Below are 14,483 nucleotides of genomic sequence, written 5' to 3'. Positions count from 1 at the left end.
AATGTCGTCAATATACACTTGCATGAAAGTTTTGATAAAGTCATGAAAGATGGAATTCATGGCACGTTGGTAAGTCGCTCCAGCGTTCTTTAAACCAAAAGGCATTACTACCCATTCGTACGTTCCTATTGCTCCAGGACAACGGAAAGCCGTTTTAGGAACATCTTCTTCAGCGATAAAAATTTGGTTATAGCCAGAGTATCCGTCTAACATACTTAAGTACTCATGGCCGGCTGCAGAATCTATGAGCATTTCTGCCACTGGCATAGGATATTCATCCTTTGGGGTAGCCGAGTTTAAGTCTCGAAAATCAATGCATACCCTAAGTTTGCCATTTTTCTTAATTACTGGAACAATATTTGCAATCCATTCGACATACCTGGTTGTGCGGATGAACTTGCATCTTAGAAGTCTTTCGACCTCTTCTTTTATTTTCGACAGGATTTCTGGTGCGAAGCGTCTCGGAGTCTGCTTTACTGGCTTCTTTCCTTCCATTATTGGCAACTGCATTTCGACCAAACTTCTGTCAAGACCAGGCATTTCGTCATAATCCCATGCGAAGCAGTCTTTGAACTCTTTCAGCAACTGGACTATTTCGACCTTGAACTGGGGGTCTATTTTTGCGCTTATGTATGTTGGTCTATGTTCTTCCCCCACTCCTAAGTTTATTTCTTCTAATGGATCCTGCGCCACCATCTTCTCGTTAGTTGACACCGGATCTTTTTCGAATCCTAGAGGTTCGTCGTCATAAATGGCGTCAAGCTTTTGGTGTTGCCATCCGCCCATTTGGTTGTTATCGTGATCTTCCGCCACGTCTTCTTAGGGACATTGTTTGTTGGAGTTTTCTTGGTTGGCTTCGACAGCCATATATTTCACTTCAGCCTCGAGGGCCTCTTTGAGTTTGTTTTCGGCTATGTAAGCCGTAATCTTCTCGAGCGCTGACTGTTCACTCGTCATCGTCAAATTCGCTTCCCCATCCTGTTGGCGCTATGTGAGTAGTTCCCCACATATAGGTTTCGCCAATCACTTCTTTATCCCACTGGAAACCATGCGTAGGATGAAGGTACATGGAGCCGTAGGCATTGTCTGTCGCCTTTAAATCGAATTCGGCTGGACTGCATGGAGGTATGTGAGCCAGGTTTTTGTCGAAGCTTTGGCTGTTGATATTGTTTATTTCTGTCATGAAGTAGCTTTGATCTGCCTCAATGTTTTCGACGATCCCGTCTGGCCTCCATATGGCTATTCGCTGATGCATCGAAGAGGGTACGACTCCTACACCATGAATCCACTCCCTTCCAAGCAGTAGGTTGTAGTTGGCCTTTGAAGCGATGACTATGAACATGGTTGGCCTTGTTATGGTTCCAACAGTTAAGTTTACTTGGATGACGCCCATAGTTGTTCCTACTTTCCCTTCGTAATTCGACAGCACCATGTTGTGGGGTTTCGCGTCTGAATCGTCTTTTCCAATCTTCTTCAGCATGTAGTGGGGCATCAAATTCACTGCCGCTCCCCCATCCACCAGTATCTTATTCACACCGACATTTTCCACCCTCCCTTTTATAAACAAAGGTTTCAAATGCGCTTTCATGGAGTCGTCTGGTCTTTCGAAGAAAGCGTTCTGCTCTTCGACGCACCCGTTATTCATCACGTAGTAACAGACGGGCTTGTGTGCCATCGTTTCCTCTTCCATCTCGTCTTCTTCATCTTCGACCTCCATGACTCTATCATAGTCTCTAGGGAGAACGGAGACCACGTTGCAGATCACGTTGAAGGATGATTCTGAGTCAGAGTTGAAACTGTCAGTTACTTCGTCATCTTCCTGCATCTTCTCCTTCGACGCCACTGATTCAACAACTCTACTAGGATTGATCTGGAGGGGAGTCTCTTTTCTGCTCCTTGTCTGACGATTGTTGCTAGATTCTGCTTCGTCTGGTCCATTCATGTTCTTTTTTGCCATCTCTATTTCTTCCCTCTTCTGCCTCTGGAACCTCCTCCATTGGGATCTGGACATGGGGTTTTTGCCTTTGTAATTCTCTGAAGGGTATGGTCTTGGCTTGTGTTTTTCCATTTCCTTCTTGCCCTCCATCGACGCGCCTCTCTGAACCTCAAACTTTCCCCATTTCTTCTGCCCCTGGGCGTCTCTAATGGGTTGAACCCATTTGTCGTCCGTTGCTTTGTCAGATGGTTTATAGGTGTTCTGGCGTCTCTCTCCGTGCCTCCACTGGTGGTGATCACTTCTCCTTGGGTCATATCTCACTGTTCCCCAATTCTCTTTCCTCTTGGTCTTATCCACCGCTTCCAGGTTGGTTGCTGCCTTCCTGTCGAAGACTGCACTGCAGTGTGGGCACAACATCACTTCGGTTTTCATCCTTTGGCACCTCTTGATGAATTCCATTAAGTTTTCCTCCTCTCTAGGATACGCCAGCCTTTGGTACTCTTTCCGACGACGATCTTCGCCTTCTTCGGCCTGGTCCTTCTGAGATATTTCCACCATATTTACCCCAACATTTCGTTCGTCGGCGATGCTTAATTCGTTCATCTTTCTAATGAGTCTCTCTTCTTCGCCTTCGACGCCTTTTGGTGTTTGGTCGAACTCTTTCTCTGGGCAGCAGCACCAAGATATGGTCCTGGGACCATGTTTGCAACAACATTTGTTCCAATTTCTTCTGGGGTCTTCCATTGTCCTACGCAGAATCCCACTGATCACGGGCTTCGAAGGACCGTTAGCGGCTTCCGCTTTGATTTTTGTGACTTCTTTACTGAAAGGCCCCATAGTGTTGACGCAGTTGGCGATATCACCTTTCTTCGTTTTGTTAAAATCAAGGCCTTCAGCAGCCTTGTTTTCAATCACGAGGTCTTCAGTAACCCTCTCTTTCGTATTAGGGGAATGCTCAATTTCGTCGACTGTTTCTTCATCGTTGTCTGAAGAAGCATCTCCCCAACCGCTTGGTCGGATTGTGTTGATGTCAATCTGAGAGCTTGCCGGCGCATTGTACTTCACAAGATAATCATATTTCCCACTTGGCTGTCCCAAGCGGTCCCAATTCTCCTCTTGTCGAAACTCCACATTCTCGACAGCATTGTCACCGTCCTTCTTGTCGAAACCTTCAGTAGTTTCTATTCTTTTATGGCTTGCGAGATCATCAACAATCTCGACCATGTTGACATTGGCGTCGAAACTTCCAGGGGCTTCCACCATTTCCAAATTGCCATCAGGAGCAACTTCGGCCTCTACCATGTTCACGACGGATGGTTCAGCGTAGTGGGCTTCGATTGCCTGCATAGGATTCGAATCGATCTTCATCTGTTGTTTTGGTTTGTCACCAAACTTCAGCCTTCCGTCACGGATAGCATTTTGAACGAGATCCCTGAAAAGGAAACAACGAGACGTCTTATGGCCCAGAAAATTATGGTATTTACAAAAACCTCTCTTTTTCTGTTGTTCCATAGGCAGTTCTTTAGCGCCTGACGGTTTTATTAATTGACCATCTTTAACCAACAGATCGAAGATTTCGTCACATTTGGTGATGTCGAACGTATAAGTCCTTTTGGGGAACTTGTCGTTGGTTTCGACTGGGTTTCCGTTCGACGGAGTTAGTACTTTGCACGAATAAGGTGGGCCTTGCTTTAGTTCTGCTAGGTCAATCTCTTGTTCGTCGAAGTTACTTGGTTCGTTTTCGTCGTACTCATCATCTTGGCGAACCCCTATGTAGGCTACCCTCTCTTTTTTATTCTTATTTGCCCTGAATTTTTCGTCCCTTAACCTTTCGACCTGTCTCACTCTATCTGCTAATTGTGCCATATCCCTCAGATACTAGGTATCTAGTTTCTTCCTTATAGAATAATCTAGTCCCCCTGTGGCCATTTCGACCAACTCATGTTCTGGCACTGGGGTGAAACATCTAGCCTTTAGCAATCTGAACCTATTTAAATAATCATCTATTGGTTCGGAGTGTTTTCTCTTAACACTGGCTAATTCTTTCAGACTTATTTTTGTTTGTCCCATGTAGAATTGTTCATGGAACAGCCTTTCTAACTGGGTCCACGTGTATACTGAGTTTGCAGGCAAAGATGTAAACCAAGTAAACGCGTTTTTTGTTAAGGAACTAGGGAAATATTTTATTTTCAAATTTTCATTACGGGCTATTTCCCCTGCCTCGATCAGATAACGTGCCACATGTTCTATAGTGGACTCACTAGTGTCCCCTGAGAACTTTGTGAACTTAGGGACTTTCCACCTTGGTGGCAGTTCTTCTTGCAGAATATATTCCGATAGTGGGGATGCGTAACTAGGCCTTTGTAAACCCATGTTCATCCCATTTTGTGCCATTATCGTTTCGACCATGGCTGCCAAATTGTTTTCGACAGGCGGATTATTATACCGTATCCGTTGTTGCAATACAGCATCCGCGTCTTGACCTCTCTGGATTACTATCCTTCTAGGCTCTTGTGGAATAGGGATTTCGACACGAGGCTGTTCGACTACATCCTCTTGGTTTCTGACGTTTGTTTGAGGATTATCCAACGGTATCTGGTTTATCGTAGGCTCTTCCTGGACCGTTACCACTGGGTTATGAATCACTTGTTCTCTGTGTCGAGTTTGAGGGACTCCAAAGAAATCAGCAATGCGCGTCATCTGCGCTGCCAACACTTGGTTTGTTTGGGTGGTGTTTTGTATTAGGGGGTTAAACACCGCTCCCATTTGTTGTGTCAACATTTGGACCATATCATGATTACTCTCGTCCATCTGTTGTCTAATTACTTGCGCCGAATTATTTGTTATCGGCGGCACGTAAAGTGGTTGTTGATTCAATCTATTCATGTTTCCACCATATCCTGACCCTTGTAAGGGTGAAGACACGTTGGCCATTGAATCCGAATATATTAACGGGGAATTGTGTAAATTTGCCATCACCGAAGTTGGCATTCCAAAGGGTTGTTCCCTACTAGGCGGAGGCAAGGTGAAATTTGTTAAAAAAGGCCTAGAAGTGTTCCCCACAGGAGGGGGTGTCCCAACGGGCATTTGTTGTGCCCTGAAGGACGAACTAGGCGCGTTTTGCGATATCGAAACCGCTGGCATCGACCCTGTTGACGAAGGTACAGCCTCTGACACAGGGACCGATCCTATATTGCCTTCTGTCGAAGGGGCAGGGTTGGATACTGGGATGGATTCGTTTGGATTATTTGGCTGGTTCGCCATTTTCCTTACTCTTGTTCTTTTAGGTATTTCTACTTCGGATACGGCTAATTTACCGCTTCTCAGTCTCATACAACGAAGAACAAACTTTGATTAGTGATTATCTAAATTTCTAGATTTCTGCACTGTCCCACTGGGCGTGCCAATTTGTTCGTTGTGAATTTTGGCGAACAACCTTTGGTTTACCAAAACTTGTAGAATTGGGTTACTTGCAGGATCAACCACACAAATCCTAGGACATGTGCAGATCTAGATGGTCTTGAAGATGTCTAGAACCACTTTCATATATTTCATTTTTGTTCTCTAAGTGTTTTACGTCGAAGAAATGTTGATTAAAGCGTTTAAAGAGATGTAAATTTGACAAAATAAGGTAAAATGGCAGAAAATAAACTGACGAAATGTAAAGTGTCGAAAATAAAGCGTAGAAAGGTAAAAAACTGGAAAGCGTAAAGGGAAAATATAAAGAACTTTGTTTTCTATGAAATATAACTTTGAAAGAAATTGGTGTTTGTTTACACATACATTTTCCAAATATGACTCTTTTCTCTCACACGGGTACTTTGAGTGTTTTCAGAAATTCTGTACAAGTAATTTTTCACACACTTTTTCCGATAACAACTACCCTATTTATATACAAATAACATAACTGTTACTAACGACCAAATCCTAAAACTGTGACACATGGCTTTCTTCCTTTCGCCAGATGCTTCCACGCGTCTTCTGCCAAACGTCACAACTCTTTTGAATTTGAATTTGTACTTTAAGTCGAAATGACGTCTTCCTTCAGGCTTTTTGTCGAATTGTCGATATACTACAATGTTCTCTATGTCTGTCAAAGGTGTCTTCCCAGCTGCAGATATCTTGTCGAAATGTCGAAACCTCCATTTTGTCGAAGTGTCGAACCATACTTATTAGCCAAACGTTTATCCCATATTATTATTTGTCGGAAGAAACATTTTGTACACCAAATCCCATGGCGTCGAAAACGCATGTATACAGATTGATGATCAAAAGGGAGAAACATTTCTAAGGGGAAGAATAGTTATTTGATTTTGACATACCTAAATTCCTGAATAAGAACCCAAACATTGTTTAATGTTTCTACTAACAACTACTTCGAAGAATAGTTTGTTAACTGTTTTGCAGGGTTAAGTTCAAACATCATAAGCTTTTGTGAAGTTTCAAAGATCAGAATGTAAGTTACCAGTTCTGAAGAAATGGTTTACTATATGAGTTCGAAAAAATTTCATGCTAATGATTGAGAATCAAATCCAAGCATATGAGTCTTCAAGGATTTAATAACCATGTCCTGAACTTGGAACATTGGGTACTTGGAATCAAGTTCTAAAGAATTGGAAAATTTGGCATCAAACTATGAGGAAGTGTAACTTCAATAGTAATCAGACTTGACAATCAAGATCTTAAAAAAATTCTTAACCAGGTTCTAAAAACTCTTCTCAAAGAGTTTATTATTCAAAAGAAGTCTAGCTCTGAAAGAGAATTTCAAAGAGAACTAGAATTCAAGTTTCTGAAGATAACCAGACTCTGAATCTTCTTCAGAAGAATTCAACTAAGCTTCTGAAGTGAAGTTCATCAGAATGTTAATGTTAACAAACCAATGCTTTGGACAACATCAAGCAACTTCTAAAGACAAACCATATTTTGATTAAAGATCATTCTGGTACTTCAAAAAGGCTAATCAGGAAAGTGGTGTTTCATTCTGATTTTATCTTTTTAGGATTATACATCTCAGGAGGAGCTTTGTGCTTCTGTGATTACTCTGTACAAAATTGTTCATCAAAATACATGTTTTTGTCATCATAAAAAAGCGGGAGATTGTTAAAAAATGATTTGGTTCGACATCTATGCCTTGAGGTTTGATGATAACAATGTTGTATTTGTGTGAGAATAATTTTGGTACCTATAGCGGGGTATTCGTTACCTTTAGATTTATTGACTAGATCAAAATTAAGCATACAATTCGAGTCGCCACCGCACTTCTATTTATCCAAAGGAAAGGTTAGAAAGTGAGCAAAAACCAAGTAAGAAGTTTTATCAAATCAAAAACTAATAAAAATGTCAGAGATCTGGGTAAGGGGGTTGGTTATGAAATGGGAAGGTTTTAAGCACCCAAAACATCCTTAGTACTCTAAGGGAGCCCTTTTTGCAAAGATGTATTGTAGGTTGGTATTTTTGAAAAGATTTGTGCAAACATGATTGGGGAGATGAGAAGAGAATATACATATTTACAATTTTGTTGTTTGAATGGATGAACCCGTTGCCTACGTACCATCACAAAGGAGGATTAAAACCTCGTAGTTCGGGGTAAAAATCTCAAAAGATTGGTGAATTGATTTGATCAAAAGCCTTAAGGTCTTTTGTTATCAAAGGGAGAAAACTCAACCTAAACCAAGAATCCACCATGTGAGGAGAGCTTCAACATACTAGTCAGGGATCCACCCTATAATAAGTATGGAAGACTTATAATCTAATCACTAAGGATGAGGTGAGATTTACATCAACCACTATGATAACTCAAACCTATGGCTAATGTTTATGAAAAAAGTTTTAACAAAGGTGGCCATTGGAACCACAAAAACAACTTGAAGTGAGTTGTATTTACAAGTTAGAAGTATTCACAAAATGAAGTCAAAGTATGATTAAGATTCATTCACAATGAGTATTAATGAAAAGATTTTGGAAAATCAAAGGCATAAGGCATAGGTTTCTAATTTGAAAACAATGTCAAAGTTTGCACAAAAATGAGTTTGACTTGGGTTAGAGTGGAGAGAAGAAGAGAAGGGCTAGTCCTAAACATGAAAAGATAAGAGAAGAGATAAAACCCTTGGAGTTCCTTTTCTTAAGATCATAAAGATGATTCAAGATGCTCCTTTCCTTTGGACTTAGCAATCAATCACTCAAGCAATCAAACAAATATTATTCAAGCTCCTAGGATCTCCATTTGGCTTGTCTCTCTTAACTTGGCTACTCATGATAATGGTCCTTCTCACTATCTCAAGATGGAATCCCTATCACACAAGGAGCAAACATCAAAAAGTTCACAACACAATAAGAGGAATGGACAAAGAATGAGTTTAGATTATGGGTCCTTTGAAGTCAACTTTAAGATTTAGCATTCTAAAGGCATGAGGCCTAGTTGCTCTTCAACAAGTTTAGCATTCTAAAGGCATGAGGCCTAGTTGCTCTTGAACTCCTTTAAGCATAGGTAAGGTCCTAATTGTAAGTCCTTTCTCCTTGCCATTGGATTCACACAAACAATCACAAACACAAAGCAACAATATATTTATATACAATAATGAGCTCAAATGAGCAAAAGAAAAATGGCATAAGCATAAAATATGAGCTCAAGTGAGCAAAGGGAAAACGCAATATGAATAAATGAGCAAGAAAGTAAATTGTACTAAAGTAAATTGCAAGAAATTAAATGCTTGAATTAAAGTTAGTAGTTAATGGTTAATGTTAGTGTGTCATAAGACAATTAGCGCTATGTTAAGCAATCGTAAGTGGACTAATGTAGTAGTCACACCTATCTGAGGCCGGTTGATAAAACTATAGACAAATAAACACAAGTTAGAGATCATGACTAGTAAGCCAAGCTCCTACAACTTGCCATGCCAAAAGAAAAGAAGGAAAGCCTTGTATGGATTTTAAGTTTTTCGCTTGATCAAGAAGCAACCTATCTTGGACACAAAGCAACACACTTGATCTTTGATCAAGTTGAGTTTGATTTGGATCAAAGAAGGTTAAGCCTCTCATATGTCAAGACTAACCACAAATCATTAACTCATTGGCCAAAATAAAAATAAGAAGATGAAGATGAAATGAAATGGAAAATACAAAAGGAGAATTCAAATGACATAATCAAAACACAGTGATCAAATGTGAATCAAATCATCATCAATCAATGTAAAACAAAAGACAAATGAAGATTAGAGGTCAACAAAGTCAAACATAGTTTTTGGTATTTTTGGAATTAAAATAAAACATAAAATAAAATGAACAAAATATGGTCAAACCTCAAATTCAATTCAAATCAACTTCAACAAGTCCAATTGAATCATCATAGGTCTAACATGGTCAAACAAAGTTTGACAAATTTTCTCAACATTTTTTGAAAACAGAAACTATTTTAAAACAATTAAAAACAAAGAAAAATAACTCATTATGAATTAAAATCTCAAATAAATCTCAAATCAATTAAGAAATTGATGAGACTATTTTTCATTGATTCATCATGATCCATATGTGTTAAGAAAATATTTTTTAGAATTTTTGGATATCAAAAAGTAATTAAAATGAATTAAAAACTATTAAAAACAAAATAATTCACAAAAAAATATTAAATGGAATCACAAAAATAATTAAAAATTAGATTATGAAACAAGATTTTTCAAGAAATGTTTTGCCATTGGTCTCATATTTTTGTGACTCCAAATAAAATAGTTATGAATTTTTAAAAATAAATGGAATTAAAAGAAAATAAAACAGAAAATAGAAAATATGAAAAAACAAGGAGCGCTGGATGGAATTCATTATATGACGTGGACACATCCGATGGCACAGAAGCGCTGGAGTATCATGGTCATGAGTCAAGCGCGAAACAAAATGAATTAAAATAAGTCAACTGAATGCATGGCCAAGATTAGATCGTGTGAGCCTCATCCAAGGGCCTAGGTTCAACCACGTGGGGATGGTGGTGGAAACCACCATCTTCTCCGGTGGGCCAACTAATTCCGGCCACCAGTTGCAGGTTTTTGAACCTCAACCAAAATGCACGAGCCAGGTACCAAAATGAAGCTAGGGTGACGTTGTTAACTGGGGATTTCGACAGATAACTGAAGATCTTTGGAAATGTTATGTTTTTGAGAATAAGCAAAAGATGACTGTGGCGAAGCTGTTTAATTCTCTTTGTGGGTGAGCAATTCTTTGCTGTCGAAGCCTGGAACTTAGAAGATTTTTTGGGTTTTCATAAAGCTCTCTTCGACATAGGTGTTCACAGAGTCGAAGCTTCAAGCAGAAGTATTTGAAATTTAAACAAAGCCGTTTCATCAGGCCAACACGTGGAAACATCTGAGATATGCAAAGCTTAAGAATGGCGAACGTGGCAGTCATATGTGTAAAGGCCGTTAGGGTCAAAGTACTATAAATATGGGTCTTAGTTTAGATTCAAGAAGGTGGTTCAAACAGGTATACAGAAATTCACAAAATACACTCGAAGTACAGGAGCGAGAGAAAAGAGTTTTACGCTGAAAATGTATGTATGAAGAACACCATAATTTTCGTTCATGTTATATTTTTCATACCAATTATTTAAATTAAAGTATTTCATTGCCTTTTAATCTGTCGAATTGTCCTTACTTTTCAGTAATTTATCATCACTTTTACTTCTGCATTTACACTTTGCCAAGTCTTCATTTCCAGTACTTTCTCAAAACTTAAAGCATTTACTTCGAGTCATTTATCTTTACCTTTCCCAAGTCTTTTCGTTATCTTTAAGAAACCTTTTACTACAAAGGTATCGTCATTTAATTTGTTCATAAAGTCATAAGTTTCATTTAGAATTATTGTCTAAACACTTTTCGTCATCCACAAATTAGAAACAAACTTAACCATGAGTCAAATCATCGTAATAATAGTTCTTGAGACACATGTCCTAGGATCAATCTAGTCGATCCTGTGAGTTACCAAAACTATATAAATTTGGAAGACTAGCGGTTGTTTATCAGAAATCACTGGTAAACAAATTGGCACGCCCAGTGGGACAGTGTCAAAAGAATTGTTGATTACAATAGTTTGTTTTGACAATTCGCAAAATTGCTGTTATTCTTTTGGTTTAAAAATTAGTGTTGTATGATCCTTAGAAGCGGTAGGATAGCGAACAATTCACAACCTATAACCAATAGAAAAAACGCAGAAAAGATGGTTAATACAACCAGTCAAGGGGAACAATTCTCTCCCCAGGGAACGGGCACAATCAAAGCGAATTCGATTAGTGTATCCACTGAAATCCCTAACGCACAGGCCATACCAGCGTCTGGATCCATGGACTTGCATAATTCGACAGTAATGCCTATCATGTCAGGCGCGACAGATACTCCTGCAGTTTCAACCCCTAGGCCACCAGGATTCGAAAACTTTAGGCCTGTGAGAGATTACCCATATGGAATGCCATCTACCGCCATGGCAGGGCTTCAAAACAATTCTTCCATATATACTCAACCACTTAATACAGTTATTTCGCCAATTCAAAATTCTGGATCTAGCATGAACCATGTAGGTCGAAATAACCAATCACAAGGAATCCCCACCCTACTACCTACCCTTACAACGAATAATCAGGCAGCCTTTAGACAACAAATGGATGCCAGTAACCATGATATGGTAGGAATTCTGGCCAGAGAAATGAATACCATTTTTCTCCTTTAATACAGAATGTGAATAGGACTAATATTGACAATGTCCAAACATACCAACAATTATCAGCACAGATGGGACGCATAACAGATTTTCTAGGCGCCCCACAACCTGCTGTTTGACGCAGGCCAAACCGGGTTATAATCCAGGGAGAAGAACCAACGATAGATCAGGTTCGACCACAAAGGCAAGCCCCTTACGAAAGAGTCACGTGGGCAAGATTGGAACAACAGCCAATTCGACGGGAAGTCCCTGAAGAATAACCTAGGAGAGTGATAATGGTTAATAGAGACCAGGACACAGACGAAGTAATTCATAGGGTCAGGCGGGAAAACATGATGGAAAATGACCTAACCAGTATGATAGAGAGAATCATGACCCAGAATGGTCTGAACACAGGACTTCGACGGACAAATTATTCTTCTCCTTTATCAGAATATGTCCTGCAAACAAAATTACCAAGGGGTTGTAAAATCCCTAAGTTCACCAAATTCTCAGAGGATACTAGTGAATCCACTATAGAGCATATAGCCAGATACATGACTGAGGCAGGGGATTTGGTGAACAGTGAGGACTTGAGAATGAAATATTTCCCTAGTTCTTTAACAAAGAACGCCTTCACGTGGTTTACGACTTTGCCACCAAATTCCATAGATGCTTGGCCCCAGTTAGAAAGATTGTTTCATGAACAATTCTACATGGGCCAAACTAAGATAAGCCTTAAGGAATTAGCCAGCATCAAGAGAAAATTCACCGAACCTATAGATGATTATCTGAATAGGTCCCGTTTGTTGAAATCTAGATGCTTTACAATAGTGCCTGAACACGAGTTGGTCGAAATGGCCGCTGGAGGTCTGGACTATTCCATCAGGAAAAAGTTAGATACCCAGCATCTAAGAGACATGGCCCAGTTAGCAGATAGGGTTCGACAGGTCGAACGATTAAAATCTGAAAAGGCCAGAGCGAATAAGAATTATAAGAAAGAGAGGGTTTCTTATGTCGAATTCGAAGACGAAGAGTCTGAAATTGCTGAAGACCCCTATGGTCTTGAGGAATTCGAAGTAGATTTGGCAGAATTAAAAGAAGCACCACCCTACGCCTGCAAATTACTTACACCTTCGAATGGTAGAAATCCTGTCGAAACTGAAAAGAACGAGAGATTTCCCAAAAAGACTTACACATTTGATGTTACCAAATGTGACGAGAACTTCGATTTATTAGTAAAAGATGGCCAAATGATAGTGCCTACTAATATCAAGATTCCTCCGTTAGAACAACGAAAGAAAAGAGGTTTCTATAAATATCACAGTTTTTTAGGCCATAAAACTTCAGAATGCTTTCTTTTCAGGGATCTTATTCAGAATGCAATTAGAGATGGCCGCCTCAAGTTCGTTGACAAAGGGAAAAACCAGATGAAAGTTGATACTGATCCCATTAACGTTGCTGAGACAAACTATGCTGAACCTGTCGAAATCAACATGGTTGACGTAAGGGAAGTGAAGGCTGTAAAAGCAACAGGAACTGGAGGCTACACGCTGGATGGAAAGTAGGCTACTGATGGCCTAAGTAACGACGTTTCCTTTGGAATCTCTATCAAAGATAAACAGGTTGCTAACATCGAACCAAGGGCCACTAAAGATCTCAAAGGGAAAACAACTGAGGCTACTGAGGGCCTAAGAAAGAAGTTCGAAGCAATTTCAATCACTAATGGCGCCAGTCTAGGTGTCAACATGGTAGATCTGAAGCAAACCCCCCCAAAAATGGAGGAAGTGGAGGAATGTTTGAAAATGGAGCAAGAAGGGATGAAGTTTGGCTATCCCAAAGCCAACAAAAGCCTATGTGAATATCTCTGGAGATGTCACAAAAAGAATGCTGACATGTTGTTGTGCCCAAGATGCAGCATCAAGATATCTCGAAGGGTGGTTGAGGATTACGAGAGATGGCAACGAGCAAAGACCTAGAGAAACTGGAGGAAGGAAAGCCAATTACAGAAGGTGTATCCCACACCAGGAGAAAGCCTTCTGGGTTTCATTGTGCGCTGCTACAAATATGAATGTTTGATGTGTCCCAGGTGTGGGGCAGTGTACAACAGAGAATTAGCCGAAGCATTCGAAAGAATCCCATATGACCAAGGTTGGAACGGACATGGAGGTAATCCAAACATGTATAGCTTCGACAAGAGGGGAGCACCTAGGAGGCCAGATAGCCCTCACCCAAGGGCGAAGAGAGTCATGTTTAAATTGCCAACAGAAGTCCCTGAGGACAAGTGGACTCAGGCGGGACCAAAGAAAGGAAAGTGGAGGAGTTTCGAAGATGGAGGAAGAACCTCGTGGGCGTACAGAAAACAATTTCAGGCGTCCAAAAGAGAGACTATCAGGCTAGAAAATTACAAAGTAAAGAACCCTATGTCAAGATCCCAATGGAGAAGACATCAAAGGATGAGGAAAGCAGAAAGATAAATGAATCTAAAAGAGTTGGAGAATCCAGCAGCGTCAAGATTCCCCCAAATATCATGGATTCGACCAAACCACCCGTAGGAAGAAAGTTATTTCCAAATGAAAACATAACTCAGAAGGTTCAGAAGGAACAAGTAAGAGAAGAGGAAATGCTCACAGACAATTTCGAGTCCGACGGAGTGTCTTTTGTGAATATGAATTTCAACATAGTCTCAGTCCTGCCGATCGAGTATAACCAGAAAACAAAGGTTGAAGATAATGAGGAAGCAGACACTACGGAGATGGCGAAGCATCAACCAGTGCGTTACTACTATGTTCTGAACAATGGTGCTGTCGAAGAATAGAATGCTATTTTCGAAAGGCCTCACCAGGGGATGCAGAGTAACCTCAAGCCC

The 14,483-nt window shown here is 40.1% G+C and overlaps 1 protein-coding gene across 1 annotated transcript; it reads left to right on the top strand.

Annotated features, from left to right (window-relative positions):
- The first annotated feature begins 11,910 nt into the window (after positions 1–11,910).
- LOC127082107 (uncharacterized) lies at positions 11,911–13,182 on the top strand. The gene has a single exon (XM_051022335.1). It carries the CDS (start codon positions 11,911–11,913, stop codon positions 13,180–13,182), a length of 1,272 nt encoding a protein of 423 aa, XP_050878292.1.
- Positions 13,183–14,483: the final 1,301 nt, after the last annotated feature.

The sequence above is a fragment of the Lathyrus oleraceus genome, chromosome 5 (assembly GCF_024323335.1).
Source record: "Lathyrus oleraceus cultivar Zhongwan6 chromosome 5, CAAS_Psat_ZW6_1.0, whole genome shotgun sequence".
Lineage (NCBI taxonomy): Eukaryota > Viridiplantae > Streptophyta > Magnoliopsida > Fabales > Fabaceae > Lathyrus > Lathyrus oleraceus.
Note: the sequence above shows the minus strand (reverse complement) of the source record. Positions and strands in the feature narration are given on the sequence as shown.

Bases quoted from the DNA above. Each gene is read 5' to 3' on its own strand.
- LOC127082107 (XM_051022335.1), top strand. From the start codon at position 11,911: ATGGTTAATAGAGACCAGGACACAGACGAAGTAATTCATAGGGTCAGG.